The sequence below is a fragment of the Heterocephalus glaber genome, unplaced genomic scaffold, assembly GCF_053883595.1.
Source record: "Heterocephalus glaber isolate CG9 unplaced genomic scaffold, H.glaber_assembly_v1.0 deba00001610, whole genome shotgun sequence".
Taxonomy (NCBI): domain Eukaryota; kingdom Metazoa; phylum Chordata; class Mammalia; order Rodentia; family Bathyergidae; genus Heterocephalus; species Heterocephalus glaber.
In genome coordinates this window covers 6,232,094-6,250,414 of record NW_028258381.1, presented here as the reverse complement: position 1 = coordinate 6,250,414, position 18,321 = coordinate 6,232,094, and the positions used below count along the sequence as shown (strand labels likewise).

The window sequence follows — 18,321 nt, the reverse complement described above, 5'->3', positions numbered from 1 at the left end:
TCACATGCACAGGTCACAGTAGGGCTCATCTGTTATGAGAATCTAATGCTGCTGCTGACCTGACAGAGTGGGAGCTGAAGTGGTGAAGTAAGTGATGGGGAGGCTGTAAATACAAACAAGCTTCACTTGCTCTCCTGCCCCCGTGTGGCCTGGCTCCTAGCAGGCCTTAGACTGGTACCTTTATGTGGCCCAGGGGTTGGGGACCCCTGCTGCTAAGGGCACTGGCTCCCCTTCCTCTCAGGATGAAGCTGGTCTATCTTGGACAACTGGTAAAGCTACTTTCAAACTGGTAGAGGTTGGACTTAGATTTATGACTCCCACCCCTTCAAAAGCAGGGGTTCCTCTGCATCTTCAGATTCTTACTCTTCTTCTTTAGTCTCTCTCCTGGCAATTTGAGAGATCTGTGGGGCACTGAGTTCTGCTTCTTTGGACAATGTTCATCCGGTATTGGGAAGTGTTTCCTCAGTTCCTGCACTGGGAACACAGCAAAGGAGCATTACGAGGAATTTCTTATGCTTGGGGACTCATACAGACACCTTGCAGACACATGGGAGTCAGGCAGGGCCAAGTGTGAGTGCCATCACCCAGTGGGAGGCCAGCTTTGCCACTGCCTGCTTGTGCCAGCTACTCAATCCTTTGATTCTTAACTGGCCTCCTCACCTCCTCATGGGAAGCTTGGTCACACACCTGCTCACTCTTTCTTTGAATACTATAGCTTGATTTCTGAGAAGCCATGAATGCATCCCTGCACTTCTTTACCTCATCAGAAGGTTACAGCATCCTGGGCTGGTGGGGAGACTGTGTCAGGCAGGAAGAGTGGCCCAAGGTTGCTGATGATACAGAGAGCTGCCTGGGGAAAGGCAGCCCAGTGAGGATGCAGGCAAGGAGGATAGGGTTCACTGGGGCTTTCTGTAGGTGGCTCCCAGGGGCTTTATCTACACATGGGTCAAGGGTTCTGTGTGTGGGAGGGGCTGCAGGAGGGAACAGGTGGGTGGATGGGAAGCTGACCAGAAATTTGGGGAGAGACAAGAACCAGGGAAATAGTGGCTGGAGCATGTTTACAGAATCTTTGGTAATCTGGGTATCAGTGTGGGGCAGCCTTTAACTCAGGGTCCAGGCAGTTGCTGTGCCAGAGAGTGGGGATACTGGGTCAGAGGCTGGGTCGCTGAGTCTAAAGGCAAACAGGTCATCTGAGGGGGGGGGCATGATGGAGGCTGGAGGAAGGTCCCAGTGGGCAAGGTCAGGTTCCCCTGCACCTGGTCTTCATCCCCCCAGCTTTCTCAGGGGTGCTTCTCATGTTAGCAGCCCCAGCTACCCACCAGGGCTGCCAGACTGCTGTTGTCCTCTGTCACTGCTCAGGGCAGAGCTAGTTCCCATAACTCCCACCCCGAGGCAGCAAAGAGGCCCCGAGCTTACTCACTTGCCCAGGGCAGACTAAGAGGAAACAGATGACTGTGGCTGTGAGTTTGCTTCTCAGCAGCTTCTGAGTACACTGTGCCTGCTTTCTGAGCGCCAGCACTGGCGGCTGTCCCCAAGAGGGGTGTCAGCACAGGAAGGTGCCCTGGCCCTCGCCTCTCTCATGGGGAGGGAGGGGAGGCAAGATCAGCCCCTGCCTTGGAGTGTCCCCCAGAGCTGTCCACCTTCCTGTGCTCCCCCAAACTTCACATGAGGGGCTCACACAGAAGGTGCGAGCAGTCATTTTGATTATTCATTTATGAATCTGTTTGTTCATTTTCTTACTAAAAATATTTTTAAGATCTACACATAATTCAGACCAGACACCATTCTGTGAAGCTGACCTGGGTGATGAGTGTGACCTGAGTGTGTCCCTGCCACCCTGGGGCTCACATCTACCTCACACCCAAGACTCCTGTGGCTTGTGGTATGGTCAGTGGTGGCTAGCAGGTGCATCCCAGGCCACCTTGCAGGTGCTGCCAGGGGGAGCCCTGTGAACAAACCGTTTCTGCTTCCTCCAAGCCCAAGACTCCTGCTCCCATCTGCCCTGCAGCATTTGAATGGCAGTGGCTGAGTCTCTAGGCATTGTTAGGCCCATGGGTTGGACATCTGTGCCTGTCACCTCCCTGGCCCTGTCCTTCTTCCTGGTGCACTGATAGCCAAGTTCTTCTTAATCCTGTGTCTAGAATGAAGCCCCTGCCCACCTTGGGCATGTTGGTGATGAAGGCTCTGCTTGCCCAGCTCTGAACGAGGCTGTGGGTGCCTCCTGGGCAGCAGCCCCCATCTCCCGGACCCCAGGCACAAGGAGTTAGTGTTGAATCTAAATGAAGATTCCTGTCCACTCTGTGTAATGAACTCCGGAGTGCCCTATTTGCCCTCCCTCCCCACAGCAGGAGCCCTCGTTTTCAGTTTCCAGACTCAGAAGTCTTCAGCTGACTGACTCCGGTCCAGAAGCTGGGAAAGCCCACTCACCAGCTGCTGGTGCTGATGGATACCAAGCCTGGGTCCTAACTCTGGAGGCTGCGTTATGAGCCGGGCTGGTCTCTGCTCCCATTTCTTTCCCTCATCTCATGGTCGCCACACTCCATCATTACCGTTCCTGCATTCAGTCAACCCTGGTCTGAGCCCTGGATGGATGGTGCACGTAGCAGTGCAGCCAGCCCCCAAACACCTCAATACTCAGTGGAGACTGAACCCCTTCTCTTCTTACCAAGGTAAACTCCCTTGCACCTGGTGTCATGAGGCCCCTTGCTACCTTGTGGGCAAGGCCCCCCGACATCCTTAGACCTCTTCTGTCTCCACCAGCCATCTCCCTCTGAGTCCACACTCCTCCCTCTCCTGTCTACTCTGCTAGTGTAGAACAGCACTGGAAATAGGCCTATGACCCCCTCCTGTTTCACAGGTCCAGAGCTCTGGGATTTGGATCTCCCATTCCTTCATCTGGACTCTGTGTCCTCTCTCCTTCCTCCTAGAGCAGCTCATCCTGGCTCCTGGTCAGCTCAGGCAGTGGCCGGAGGAGTCCTGGGCATGAGACCGTATCCCACTGTAGGTTCTGGCTGGCTCAGCTGCTTGGCTGGACTGTGCTGCCCCTCAGGGGAACTCACATGGGTCCTGGCCTTCCTGAACATCTTCAGGTCTCGGGCAGAACCTGCCACATGGCAGATGGTCAGTAAATTCCCAGGATGGAGCCAAGCTAGTCACTGGGTGAGGCCTGATTCTCTAAGCACCTTCTCTGATGTGAGACCAAGGCCTGGGAAATCCCCTGAGAGTCCTCCCTGCCCACAAGCATCCCCTATTCCTTGAGGGTCCCAGTAAGTTTGTTTGAGTGTCCTATGCTGCCTTCCTGCCTGTTGTGGGCCAGTCGCTCCCAAGACTTGCCCTGCTGTGTGCTGCTGACTGCTGCCTGCTCACCACCACTCTCTGCCTCTTGCGACTCTCTTGCTGGGGTTCTTAGTCTCTAGATCCAGAGTCACTGGTCTGGCGCAGTCTCATGCCTGTCAAAGGCCTGTTGACCTCCAATTCTGGCTGGGTGGTGATGTGGACTTCTGGATCAGGCCTGTCTCCATGGCCTGCCCTGCCCTCTTCTCCATGTCCTGGTCAGAGGTATGACTTGTGCTGTAGGGATCCCTGTGTTGGGGTGCACAAGGTTACCTAGGTAGTTTTAAGTAACATCTGGAATGTTGTGTCCAGACAAGGTGTCTGTTTCTTGGCACTGCCACAAGTGAGGTTCCACACACCAGGGGGCCAGAAGTCTGAAGTCAGGGATGTGCTCCCTCTGCCTGTTCCTGGAAGAACCCTTCCTGCATCCCACACCTTCTAGTGCTGCTGGTGACACTTGGCAATCCGGTGTTCACAGCCCCAGGCGCTGCCTGCTCCATCAAGGGGACTCTCCCTGGAGCCCTCCTGTTTCCCTCTGGGTAAGGACACAGTGGAGGAGAAAGGCTGCCTCCTCCAGGAAAACCCTGTCTCTGCTCAGTGCCATCTGCAAAGACCCTTTTTCAGACGTTCACATTCACTGGCCCTCTGGATATGACTTCTAAGGGGTCGCAACCCAGACACAGCCTCTACGGCTCCTCCTCTTCTGCTCTTCCTGCAGATGTACCTGCTTCCCCAGCCTTATGTGGTATTCTACTTAATTATCCACAGGCTGGAGGACCTGGCAGGCCCTCATTCCCTATGGCCTCCACTGGCTTTGTGGTTTTACCATCACAGCCCATGTCCTTCCCTCCATGACACTGAAGGAAGTGCTGTGAGCCTCGGCCTCGACGCTGCAGTGGGGAAGCAGTGTCTGCTCTGCTAGCTCCATGACCTCTGGCCTGGGGGAGTACACATAGACTGGGGCCTCTGTCCCCTCTGCTCAGTGCCCTGTGCCCTAGGAGCTCCTGCTCCTCTGCATCCTGCCTAGGCCGTCTCTGCCACCAAGGATGCTCCCTGCACATGTCATGTGACGTCAGTGTGTGTGCCCTCCTCTAGGAAGCCTCCCTGACACTCCCCACTGGACTCTGGGAGCTGCGTGAGTTCCTGCCAGCTAAGTGTGCTTGGGGGCATGGAAGATGACAGGAACTAGCAGGGTCCAGGAGAAGTCAGAACAGGATCCTGCATGGTCTCCCCAGCCTGGGTGAGAGCAGAAGGGGCTAAGAGCGATCTCCATGAATCTTCTCATTAATGTTCTTTACTGAAGAGGTGTCCACCATCACACATCGCCAGGACCAAGTGCCAAGACCTTCAGTGTCCATGAGCCAGTGGAGAGTGAGCAGGCAGTGCTGAGCCTCTCCTCCATCCACCTTCTCCCCCAGGAAATGTCCCCTCCTCCTCCACCTTCTGTCCTCTCTGGGTGATATCCATCCTCCCCTCTGCCCACTCTGACCTGGGTGATGGCTCTGCTCCTCCTCCTCTGTCCCAATCCACCTGGTGAGGGACTCACTTCTTCATCTGTCCCTGAGGACCTTGGTGATGGGAGCCGGGCCGTGCAGGAAGCTGGGTGGCATAGCAGGTCTTTGGAGCCCCCATCTCCTGCATAGGAGCCTCCTCTACCCGAGGCTCCTTCCTCTGATTGTGGATCCCTAGTGGACTTGGACTGCTGGTGGACATCTGCAGGGTGGTTTGTGTGGGATCTCGACTGAGCAGATGGTCAGGTGTAGGTTGAAGCCAGTTCTCTAGCAGAGGCAATACTCTCTCTGTTTCCAACTGCCTAGAGTAAAAACATGGAGACTCTTCTTTAGAGTAGATTTTTGCACGTGATTAAATTAATCTTTCTGTGCATCAACATCACCAATGCAGAGAGCAGTCATGTATCCCTACTGGTCTCTTTGTGCCTTACCTTTTGTTGTTTGCTTACTTTACAAAGACTAGTTTCACATTGGGTAATTTGAAACATATTTAAAGTAGAGAACTTTCACTTTTTTTTTTTCTCTTAAGTAGAGTGGAAGTTTCAGCCCAGCCAATCTTACTAGTTTTATTTATAGCATTTTATTTTCTGAGAAAAGACAGGAAAAGTGAGTCCCTGCTTTCCCCCTTTGCCTCTGGTTCCTCCCAGTCCCCTCTGGAGGCCCTGGGTGGAGATGGAGGAGGGGTGGAGTTCAGCACAGAGGGGCTGGACTTGGACGCTGACTGCAGGTACTCACAGCAAATGGCTGGAGCAGAAGGAGGAGTTATGTCATTCTTCCGAAGGAATGAATTAAACGTGCGTCCTCGAGTGCCTGATTGACAGGGCTACTCCAGGGAAAAAGCATATAAGGCACCAGCTGCTGTCTGGAGCTGTGTCTACTGGACAGCTTGCCGGGGACCTCGGGCTGTCCATGTCCTCTGGATCTGACTTGGAATACTGAAATCAGACATCACCGCTGCTCTTTAATATACAGGTAACGATGCTTTTAAATTGCTAAGTCATTTCACTGGCTATAATTTTCAGAAAAGGCTCTTGATTTAAAAGTGGACAGAAGAAAAAAGTGTAATAGAGATCCCTACTTTAAAAGGGGGGTCGCCGCACACCCCTAGACAGCTAAGGCCTCTTCACGTGGAGTTTTCACCATTGAGCTAAACTGCCAGGTACTCAGCTCGAAGGGCCAAGCTGTGCCTCCCTAGCCGGCTCTGTCCCTCGGACCTGGATGCTTTCCTGGGGGTACCTGCAGGGAGCCTGGGCAGACACTCACCTTTTCAGCTTTGGAATAAAAAATTTCCACGCTGAAGTTTGTTACTGAGGAGGGATCATGAGAAAGGAATTATAAGCAGTCCCCTGAAAATGTGAGAACTCTTAGAGATTATAGAGACTGCAATTCTAAATGTTAGGAACAGCTGAAAAAGTGTCCGCGTGCTATAGTAATTTACAGTAAGGCTGTGGGAAGTATCATTCTGCCAGGGAACAGAGCTGTTTGTAAGTTTGGGACATAATTTGCATATGAAAAGGGAGCTGGCCGCTTGCCAGGGACTGGGGACAGCGGTCTGGGTCTGGTCCCCAACCCGGGAGGCTGGGCTCAATCCCGGAGCCCCCACGATTCACCACACCGCTATTCATGGGGCTACACAAATACCTCTCAGCAAAGTCATTTTTCCACTTTGCTCATATAAAAAGAATTTTAAGATTCTTTGTAAACATCAACTCTATTCTGTTGTAGAAAGGCTTCGGAAATGCTCAGGAAAACATAACCACAGACACAGGATGAATCCAGTGGGGAGAAAGATTGGGCACAGGAGTGACAAGCGTGCCCGCTCAGCGTGGTGCCGCTCCCCAGTCCTGCACCCCTGGGTGTCACCGGGTCTCTGTGCCATCTACTGGGACCAGCCTTCATGCCTGTGTCCCCAAGATGAGAAGGGATTGTCGGGTGACAAGCGGCAGACCTCTGATTCTTTGTGAAACTCCTATTGTTTTAAGTATCAGCCTTACTTAGAGATAGGCAGACAGAGTTTGAGTTTGTCAGAACAGAGCTCAGTTTATGCCTCAGCCAGGACTTCTGAAGCTAGGCATCCTGAGCTGTGGAGTGTGTGTTTCCGGTGCCACTGTGTGAGCGGCAGAGAACGGGCTCCTGGAGCAGGGCTGGGGGTCGAGGATGCCTGCAGATGTGCCCCGGTACTTACCCTAAAGCTCTCTGAGGAGCTGACTGTGCGCAGAGCTCATTCTGTTGTTGAGTCCTGTAAGAGCTCTTTATAAAGAGGCCCTACCTTGGACTCTGTCACTCCTCCTGCCCTCTTGGGAGGTGAGGGCAGGAAGCACTCACCAGTGCCAGTGTGTGCAGTGCTGAGCAGCACACAGCGAATATTCAATGCCTAGTGCGTTCCTCATAACTACCCAGCTGGGCAGTACTCTTTTCCGATCTGCAGATGAGGACGCTGAGACAGAGAAGTTAAGTGGGTGGCCGTGGGGAGCACAGCTCTGCCTGAGTTTGCTGAGCTGTAGTTCATGTGTCAGACCTCGCTGCTTCCTGCAGAGAGCGGCGGGACAATGCCATTGCTGGCCTTGGGTCGCGCTGTCTGAGCAGGACTCCAGATTCCAGGAGGAGACCCAGGGCTCCTGTCAGAGATCAGGGGACTGTTCTCCACTTCCAGCTCATGGAGTATTTCTAGGGAGAGAGAGACTCCTGGATTTCTTTTCACGGTGATAATAAGGAGCTTTGATATTCTGAGTATGGGAGGAATCGGGGGCATGAGCACTGCAGAAGATGCTGAGGACCTTGGCCCCACACTAGCCTTGGGGCTCTGGGAGACTCAAAAGGAGTTAACAGCGGGCTGGGCTTGGGTCCAGGCCTCCTGACTTCTCATCCAGTGTCCACTGAAGCATGCCAATTTAGAATCCCTGAGAACGGAAAAACAGGCCTACAGGAAAATAGTAAAGTAGGGTAAAAACTGTTGCTAAATAAAATCTTCTGTTTTTCATAAAAATGATGTATCAAGTTGTTTATTTCTAACTTTTATATACAGTTAATATTGGTTCTGCTTAATTAAATTATGCATAATTGTTTTTTTCCTTTGGATATTTACACCAAATGCCTTCACAGATTATTGCACCAGCCTAGATATTTTCCTGAATTCAAGCTTCCTGGATCCAAGTCCTTGCTACATATCTTATTAGCAGTTACTCCCACAAGCATCACCCTTCCTGTTCTTCACTTGCTCACCTGCAGAGTGGGCTCAGTGATGGTGATAGTCACCCGCAGGTCACCAGGAGGACTGAACACCAGGAATATCTCGGATGTCCAGAAATATTTGCCCAGTGAATGTTAGCTGTAGTTAGAGAAATCTACTTTGGAAAGAACATTTCTCCCTCATGTTTAGCTCCCACGAGTCCCTTTGCTCCTGATCTGTGTGGTCAGAATGTCGGTAGGTGACACAGGGTGACGTGGCAGTCAGCACCAGAGCTGTGGGTGTGCACCTCACTAACACAACTGCTTTTCTCCTAGGTGGACCGGCACGAGGCAGGATGCTCTGGGGGCTGGCTCTGCTGGCTCTGTGCTCGTGGCCCAGTGCTTCCGGTGAGTGTGACGAGCCATGTCTCAGCTCGAGTGGCCTAGCCACAGGTGGGAAACCAGGAAGCAGCAGGGGTGGTATATTAATTTTTGAGCCTTCTGACTCCCTACCATATAGGTATATTTATTTACTTTTAAGTCATACAGCATGGAATGATTCATTTTTGGAAAATTTTAGTGTTAGGGAGAAATACCTTCTCACTTATGGGTAGGATTCTTGCTGTTTGAAACTCAGCTTTTCTGTGCCCTGTTTTTATAACACCACACATATCTTCTTTTCTTCCTGCTTTTTTCTGCCTGAATTATTTTTACCTTGAATATTTCTCCACGTATTTACTTCTTGCAACACGATTTTTACTGACTGTATAGTACTCCATTGCTGGTAAACTTTAGTGTTCTCAGAACAGTTCTCTGTGGACTGTTACTTTATTTTTGTTCATATAAATTAAGACACAAGGAATATTGTTATGAATGAATCATTACTGGGATTTGCCATTGCATCCTTTGGATAAATTATAAAGATAGAATTGTCATTTGAATAGAGTAGTCAAAAATTTTAATTATTTCCAGTGGCTCTACTGAAAGTGGTAAAATTCACACTTCTATCAGCAGTGGTGTGTATGATGTTTTAATGTGCCAAGGATTAGCTGAAAAGTTACTCTTTTGTAAAACTTTCTATTCAGTGTATTATTTTGAATTATTTAAACTGTTTTGATTTTGGCAAGATCTGATAACTTCTCCCCAGTAGTTGGACGGTAACTTAGACCCACCATTGTCTCAGATCCTCATGCATAGTGTGTGCTGGGATTCAGAGATTATATTTTCCTCAGAAACAAAATGATGCTCCCATAATTTGTCAAGGGTAGAAGACATCGAGGAAGCAGCGGATTCTTCAGTTGCTGTCCTGATCTCCGTCCCTAGCAAGGCTGCAAATCTGGGCTTTCAGGCCCTGCCTCCCAGGCTCTGGTGGTGGGGAGAGGGGCTGCCCAGCAGCTCAGGCCCTGGAGGGCAGGAGTGCTGCAGGTCACAGCACTGCCTCCTGTGTGAAGGGCTCGGAGAGGATGGGGCATGGGCTGGGGGGTGCTGGCTGTTGGCTCCCTGTGCCTGCTCCTTACCTGTCAGGAGGAGATGGCCCTTCTGCTTGCAGCCCTCTGATTCCCCCTCTACGGGGACAGTGGCTTGCATCACATGTGGCCTCGGGACCCTTGTAGAAAGGGTGAAAATCCTGGGAAGTCTGGGAGTTTCCATGCTGTAAAGTTGTGGTTTGTCACCTGGGTCCTGGCAGCTGGTGACCCTCCCACTATGGTTCCTTTGACAGCTGGTGACCAGGACGAGGACACTGTCTTTGACCTTTTCAGTATTAGCAACATAAACCGGAAGACCATAGGCGCCAAGCAGTTCCGAGGACCTGACCCCGGGGTGCCAGCTTACCGTTTCGTGCGGTTCGACTACATCCCCCCAGTGAATGCAGCCATGCTGGACAGGATTGTTGGGGCCATGCGGAGGAAGGACGGCTTCTTCCTCACAGCCCAGCTGAAGCAGGACCGCAGGTCCCGAGGCACGCTGCTGGCACTGGAGGGCCCGGGGGCCTCCCAGAGGCAGTTTGAGATCATCTCTAATGGCCCAGATGACACCCTGGACCTCACCTACTGGGTAGAGGGCACCCCGCACGTGGTCTCCCTGGAGGACGTGGGCCTGGCAGACTCCCAGTGGAAGAACATCACTGTGCAGGTGGCCAGCGAGACATATAGCCTGTACGTGGGCTGCGACCTCATGGACAGCTTTGTCCTGGATGAGCCCTTCTATGAGCAGCTGGAGGCAGACAGGAGCAGGATGTACGTGGCCAAAGGTGCTGCACGGGAGAGTCACTTCAGGGTGCGTACTCAGTGGCGGCCATGGGGTGGCCACCTTACAATACAACCTTGATTGCAGTTTCTGAGTGACACAGGTGGAGTCCCACCTTGGGAAAAGTGCACAGAACGTACATAGCGCATACATTCACATGTGTGCATACATGCACACCACCCACAGGCACACACACTTACACAAGCTGCATGAGCACCTTCATATATCACACATGGCCACACACTTGTAGCAGCCACATGAGTACACTCTTACGTGTACTCACACCACTCCTAGACACATATTTGTACACACCACACTTGTGCATGCATGTGCATGTACTTGCACAAGTGTGAGTGCACACCACACATCACACACTTGTGCACACAAAACCATACAGGACTGCAAAGCCATTTGCCGTCGTCATTTATATGCACACACCACACCCGTGTGCACGCATGAGCACCTATACACTCCCATCAGGCACCCAGAGGCACAGACACGCACACACTGCCACACCTGCATACACACACAGCACACACCTCCCGCACTGTGGGAAGAGTGCCTAGTTGCTCCTCCCTGCCCCAGGGGTCAGCGGCTGGGCTGAGGGCTGTCTGAGGACCCAGGTGTCAGTCTGTCATGGGTTTCTGGCAGCCCAGGGATTGTTTTGTTGGGGCTGAGAGCACTCTTGGGTTCTTGCTTTGGAAACAAAATGATGGGAGAGCTAATTAAAAACTCTCCTAAGCTAAGAGCTGCTGTTTGATGAAAGAACAGCTCTGTGTTGCTTCTTGTTAAGTTTGGAACAGGATCTTCCTACACCGTGTGTACTGAGGACCTACAGCTGTGTCTGTACTAGTGTCCCCATTGACTGCTCCCCTTTGTGATGGTGTGAGAGACACACCTTCAGAGCACCACACTTCAGAGCTAGAGTTTGGATCTCTCCAGGTCTCATGCTCTGTAGTCTGACTGTCTCACCAGGCTGGGCAGCAGCAGCCACAGTGTCCGGTCAGCCACTGGCTACAGGGGACCAGGGCAAGTTGCAGGGCTCTGTCCTCAGCATACATTCCATAGGGTAGGAGTGCTAGATGCTTCTAGCCTGTGCTAATTTTACTCACAGTGGGTGTATCCAGATGAAGCTCTGTGGTAAGTCCAGGGGCATCTGTGCAGTGCTCTCCTCCAGACAGGCACATGTTCCTGGAGATAAATGCAGGTTAACACTCAGCTGTGTGAGGGAAAGGGCGTCAGACTCATGCCTGGTCAGTGGTTGCCTCTCTGGTGGCATCAGGGCACTTCCACAGCTGTCTGGTGCCACAGAGTGCTGAGGTCTCAGCCACAGGAAAGGATACCACGGTCCTTGTCCCCCGCAGTAAGTGGCCTGGAATGTCTGTCTGCGCGTGGCCAGATGACCTAATTCACTGCATTCCCTGGAGCCTCTTCTGTTCTTCTCTGTGGAGTGTTTGCTTATGGTTAGCACATTTTTCATGTTAAAGTTATTTTTTTGTGTCGTGTCTAAAAGCCAAGTTTCCAGAGTAACAGATACAGAAAAAAGCTGATTATAAGATTTCAAAACTCCCAATTCTAAACCAGAGAAGACAATATAGTGTTGGAAAACCTTTTCTTGTATGTTAAAAACATCACTTAGCTTTGCATCAGACACTTCCTGTTTGTGTTTTCTCAGGGTTTGCTGCAGAACATCCAGTTGGTGTTTGAGAACTCTGTAGAAGATATTCTCAGAAGGAAAGGCTGTCAGCAAGGCCAGGGAGGTATGTGTGCTGGGCACAGTGCATCCCTGTCCTGCTTCAGTGGGTTTCTGCTCTGCATGGGCACAACAGTGGCCATTCAACTAGAGATATTTGAGTAAAGTATTCTTACTATCGGTCAGGGAGGTAGCTTGTCTGTTTAGACATGTGATGTCTGAAAATGACCAGTTATCAACAGATTAATTTTGAATAGACTTCAATAATTAAAACAGAAATTTTACAAGCTAAAAAGTAAATTGTTAGTATTGTATTGTGATAAACACAGGCAGCCTTTCCAGTATTGATGTGTGAAAGTCACCCACACACTGTGACATCACAGGTATTTGTCATACTTTTCTTTACCGTTCAGTCACAGTGAACTGACTCAGCCACACTGAAAATCAGTGCTGCTCGGCTCACTGAGAGCTGACAGATAATCCTGCACAATACCAACTCTTCCCTGGCATTTTGTGTTGCATTTCCGTGGTTTTCTTGAGCATTTAACTGGTGAGATTTGTGCACTGGGTTCTTTAAAAACAGGCTCATTATGAATGGCCTTCAGAATAACTTTATGAAACAGGCACTTTCATTGCTGTTGTTTTACAAACAAGGAAGCTGAGCCCCAAGTTGGGTGTGTCAGTTTCCCAATTCACCTGGGTGTGCTCCCTCAGGCCAGTGGTCTCCTGAGAAGAAATGCACCTGCTATGTGATTAGGTACTGTGGCGTTTTCCACTAGACCACTTCTTCCCTTCAGTTCGAAGATTAGGAAAACTATAAATTGCTCTTTAATGGATCACGTACCAGGAATGAATGTAGGCCTCTGTCTATAACTTGGAATGGGGCACCCATTGCCTGATTCTCAGTGAAGCGAGTACTGAGCCCTGCAGGTTGTCTGGGGCAGCCCTTCACTTGGGCCTGGCAGCATCCAAGCCTGAGCTGCGTGTGTCAGCCCAAGACCGCACACTCGCTCCTCTGGGTGGGTGAGGCACAAGGCAGGAGGAGTGTGTGGATATATATATGCTAATACATTCCCGGGTTGCTTTTGTGAAGAGACAGTGTGCCCTTAGCAGTGCCTGAGTTACAGAAACTCCTGCGCTGGACTTTGGTGTGGCTTGAATTAAGACGAAACCACCAGCAGCATGGTGGGACAGCCACCATGGCCATTAGAGGGTCAAATTAACGTCCTCAGGCAAACACAGCTACAGCTTTGTGTCAATAAATGCTGTTTTCTTGTTTCTAGCCACATGTGTGCTAACAAGGGTAGCTTCCTATAATTCCTGAACACATGTTAAACAGACATTTACAAATTAAGCCTTTCTTTAAAAATCAGACTTGCACAGAAATCTAGATCTATTCTTTCAAGATGAAGAGTTAGTATAGACCTAAGAATTTATAATACTCACATCCACATGAACAGCTGACTGTTATATCTCATGGAGCTGGTGGATCTTCACAGAAAGACTTTCCTGCTCCTGCACTGTTCTGTCAGACTAAAGAAGCCTGCTCTTACCAAGACAGCCAGTTCCTGCGTTGGTGCTGAGCAATGGCATGACCTCTTTGGCTGTTTGTTAAAAATGAGAATATCTCAGCTCTGCCAGGGGCCAAGTCACTAAAATTTCATAAGGGAAAATACTGGTATAGACAGGAAGGATGCAAAATGGATGAAAGATTTTACTGCCAACCAAACCAATTCATATTGCGGGTAGCGTGGTAAATAATACACATGCTATTTTTGCTTAAATATTAAAGAATGGAAAATGAACACTCCGAGTTAGTTAAATATATTTAAAATTAAAGTCAATTTGCTGAGTAAAATACACCTAGAATTAGTGTAAGGTAACGTCTCTATTAGGTACCCATACAGCTACTTACTATCTGTGTAGTTGGACTATGTTCTCAATTACATGGCTACATGTGTTATAGCATAATGATTTCAGGGTAGCTTCCAACCTTAGTTTGAGAATTGGATTGAGTGTTTATAACCAAGTCACAAAAACGTAATAATGGGATGGCTGACAGGACTGTAATGTACACATGTAAGGACTCAACAATGGAATGTCTGAAGGGAGTACATCTGTGGCTGTGGCCCCAGAAAGGAAGCTGCAGCCTGGATGTGCATGGATGAGGCCTCCCTGTCGGGAACCCTTGGGTCAGGCTTGCTCAAGACGCTGGGTTCTGAATCTGCCCTGTGTGAATGTGTAAATGATGTGTTTACCCACACATGCCCATAAATCGTGGCTCCAGGGAGTTTGTGCGATTTCTGGAGTAGTGAAGGCAAATGCCCACGGTCAGGCTCTCACTACTGTGAGTCTCCAGCCTCCCCTTCTGGAAGAACAACTGGTGGCAGGAAGGTTGGGAAAGGAGTTGGAGTCCTGAAAGCAGAGTGTGTGGGCGTGGGGAAGACTGCTTTCCAGGAAAGCAGGCTTGTTCAGGGTGAAAAGAAAGCAAGGGGAGATTGGAGAGTAGCTGCCAGGGTGCTCAGGAGCCTGTAAAGCACAGAGGACACCTCCAGGGAGCAGGGGGAGGCTCCAAGGTGTGCAGGTGCCTCAAGGGCATAGTGTGAGCCTTGAGCATACATGGGGAACCTCTGGGGTGCAGGGGGAGGCTCCAGGGTGCACAAAGTTGAAGATCAGATGTGATTGGGAGGTGAGGATATGAACGGAGAAGGCTGAAAACTGGGACGATCCCTGAGCTTATTTGACTCAGAGGAGTAGCGCAGCACATCTGCTACAGATATGTGCGTCTCCGTCTCCGAGCTGCTCTGCATTTTCTATTGGTAGGCTGCTCTTCTGCTTATCTGTGAAGCTTTTATATGCTAAGCTCATTGTTACGGTGTGGGAGAGTCCTTTCTGTTAAGTGGGATCCTAATGGGAAGCAGCAGCCTCCAGGTTCCTTGTACCTTGTTACTATGCAGCAGAGGTCAAGCAGGGTCACCGAGGGCCACGCAGGACAGGCTCACACTGAGCACCACTTACAGCTGGGTGAGAGGCCACAGTGGCCAGGGCCCTGACCTACTGTGCTTTCCCTTAGCTGAAGTCAACGCCATTAGTGAGCACACGGAGACCTTGCACCTGAGCCCTCACATCACCACGGAGCTGGTGGGCCACGGTGTGGATCAGAGGCCAGAGGTGTGCGAGCACTCGTGCGAGGAGCTGGCTAACATGATTCGTGAGCTGTCCGGGCTGCACGTCCTGGTGCGACAGCTGGATGACAACCTGAAGAAAGTGGTGCGTGCTCAGGGCAGAGTGGGTCGTGGGGATCCTTGGGGGGTGGCTCCTTCTCCCCCAGCTGGTCCTCAGGGTGGCTTAGCACTCACTGGTCTGGAAAGAGGTTGACTCCAATTAAAAATCTACTATTGGCCATGCATGGTGGTACACACCTGTAACCCCACTACTCTGGGAGGCTGAGGCAGGAGAATCACAACTTCAAGCCCAACCTGGGTGACTTAGTGAAACCCTGTCTCAAAATTTAAAACAAATTGTTGGGGATATAGCTCAGTGTGAAGTCCTGGATTCAATCCCTAGTACAGCAAAAAAGAAAAAGAAATAGAGTGATAGGATGTACTTTCTCCAAAATAAATTCCCAATTTGAGGAAGTTCATCTTTCCTGCCAGTTGAAGGGTACCTACAAAACCAGAAATGTCTTCTAAGGGCTGCCTGCAACAGGTTAGAGAAGAAGTGCTATGCCTGCAGACCAGTCACTGTGCAGTGCACAGGAGGCAGTCGGTGCTCATCACAGCACAGGAGGACCATGGGCTGTGGATGTTGACTAGCGGGGAGTAGTGAGCAGTGGGTGGTGGTGTCTTTGGCTGCATGCCCTGCAGGGAGGGTTGCATCTGGAACCAGAGTCCAGAAGTAGAGGGTGGTGACAAGAAGCGAGGGAGGGAGTGGGCAAGAGTGTGAGGCAGGAGGGGTCCGGAAGGGCATGCTGTTTGTCCAGGGACAGTGGTGTTGGTGGGTCAGTCCCCAGAGGCTGTGCCCACCACTCTGTCCCAGCACGAGGAGGTCCTAGTGTGCTGTTTTGCTGCAGTCCAGATGTAAGGGGACCAACAACCCCCACTCCTTTGACAGTGGGTGAAGGGGTCCCCGGAAGCCCACTTACGGTGAAGACCGTAGTGCTGGGGCACCCCAAGTTTGGAGTACATGTTCTGGAACCTTCCTCCAGGGATGTGGAAGGCAGATGTGGAGTGGATCTCACCTGTCCATCCACTCACAGACCTCCTGCTTCCTGGGGAGAAGTTACCAGCGCCAAGGCCTCTGATGGTCTTCATGATGGGGCTCCTTCCTGCTGCAAGGCTACCTGTCCTGTCATCGTGTACTCCTTGGGCAGCACCATTCAGCCTCGGGTGTCTAGGGAGAGAGTGACCCAGCTGGGTAGAACCCTGGTGATGCAGACTGGGCCAGACCTGGCCTGGAAGGTGGGACCAAGGGTTGTGCATGGCCTGAAGCCCCTCACTTTCAGAGGCAGCCATCTCTAGGACAGGTCCTTGACTGGCAGGCAAGGACCAAGAACATTTGTGGACAGAGAAATCGGCATCGGTGTGTTTCTGTGCATTTGTGTATGGGAGGGTCCATATCATTCATCAGAACCCACAGGCCCTGTAGTCCCCAAATGAGGAATGGCCACCAGGAGAAATAGCTATGTACAGAGAGTACAGAGGAGAGCAAAGCATTCCTGCTTAGTGCCTTTTGCTCATATCTATAACCTTGAGACTGCTAGAGTCACAACCCTCAATACCTTGCCTTTGTATTGTCAGAATAGCACCTATCAGATCTGGTGAACAAAGGAAGAATGAGTGAATTCACAAACAGCACGTTGGTGCTGGCTGCAGTGGACAGTGGCCTCTCCTCTCTCCCCAACCTCTTGCCTTCAACCACGAGGTGTGCTCAGTGCAGAGGACCCATGTCAGGTCTTAAGAGTGGAGAAGAGGTTGGAAGCCCCCGTGAGGGTGGAGACAGTCTGCTTGGCTCTGGGCTCTGGTGTGATTCTACCTCAACAGAAGGTTCCTGGGGGCCTGCGTGTCCTCTGCCCACCTCCCCTAGGCTTTCGTGCCTTCATAGTCACCTGCTGGTTCTGTTTCTTGAGTTGAGAGTCCTCAGTTAAGGAGGGATAGGCTCCTTCACCTACAAGCACCACAGCCGGCTGTGCTCAGTTCTTGCCTGTACCTAACGTTACCTCTATTTCCAGTCCAGTGATAACCAGTTTCTCTGGGAGCTCATCGGGGGCCCTCCCAAGATGAGGAACATGTCAGCCTGCTGGCAAGATGGCCGATTCTTTGCAGAAAATGAGACATGGGTGGTGGACAGCTGTACCACCTGCACCTGCAAGGTGAGAACCCAACATCCCATTTTCGGGGGCAGGAAGGCCAGGTACAGAGGATGGCTTTTGCCACCGCTAAACATGGCATATCTTACCTACCTGGGTGTGGCATCACTCAGGGACAAATGTAGAATGTGTCAGATGCACAAAGAGGTTGAGCAGAATGGTCAAGAAGTGGAAGAAGCTGTGAATATGATTTGAATCAACCTCTTTGTTTTGCACACAAAGAAATAATAACCCACATGGTGGCATGATATGGCCAGTGCCACCAGGTGGCTAGATACAGCTGGCATTGGCTGTGTAGACTTTTCTCTGGTTTGTTTGCCCCTGTTCAGTTCCCATGAGCCACTGATGCTTAACGGAAACTCCTGCAGTGACAGGAGTCATTGTGGCACATGCTGGAGGTGCTACAGCTTTTTCTCCTCCCTCAGCCTAGGCCCAGGGATTCAGGCATTAGGTTGTGTTATTCATCCTTTCTCCTCTCCTGCCAGAACATGGGAAAGTATTGCTGTAGTCTTGTTGCTGGATGATGGGAGAACAGAAGCACCTGGTGGGATTGGGGTGGGGAGCAGTGTTCATCTCTCATTTACGATCTAAGCTGTGACTTCTGTGAATCTGTGCGTTGAAGCCATCCAGTACACTTCCGACACTTTTCTGTTAGCCCAATTCCCAAGGACTACTACTTGTAGATGTGTTTTCTATAATCATCTTTTTTACTTTCAGAAATTCAAAACTGTGTGTCATCAAATCTCTTGCTCACCAGCAACATGCGCCCACCCGTCCTTTGTGGAAGGCCAGTGCTGCCCTACCTGCTCTCATGGTAAGCCTGCCACCCATGTCCGGGGTCCACCTGCTCCAGAAGGAAGCTGATGGGGAAGCAGAGGGACATCTCAGGGCTCTGGCTGCCCACTGGCAGCTGGAGTCTTAGGAGATTAGGGACCAGGGCCAATCCCCGCCGTCCCTGCTCAGATGCGGAAATGGACTCCTGGGGATCCGCAGGAACCAAA

The 18,321-nt window shown here is 50.9% G+C and overlaps 1 protein-coding gene across 1 annotated transcript in view; it reads left to right on the top strand.

Moving 5' to 3' along the window:
• Positions 1-5,631: 5,631 nt before the first annotated feature.
• Positions 5,632-18,321, top strand: part of Thbs2 (thrombospondin 2) — a 32,725-nt gene continuing 20,035 nt past the window's right edge. The window contains exons 1-7 of the mRNA XM_004868838.4: positions 5,632-5,816; positions 8,349-8,420; positions 9,733-10,289; positions 11,935-12,019; positions 15,026-15,222; positions 17,183-17,323; positions 18,038-18,134. Of these exons, the coding sequence (XP_004868895.2) occupies positions 8,369-8,420; positions 9,733-10,289; positions 11,935-12,019; positions 15,026-15,222; positions 17,183-17,323; positions 18,038-18,134 (1,129 nt within the window). The 5' untranslated portion in view covers positions 5,632-5,816; positions 8,349-8,368. The remainder of the gene's footprint in view (positions 5,817-8,348; positions 8,421-9,732; positions 10,290-11,934; positions 12,020-15,025; positions 15,223-17,182; positions 17,324-18,037; positions 18,135-18,321) is intronic.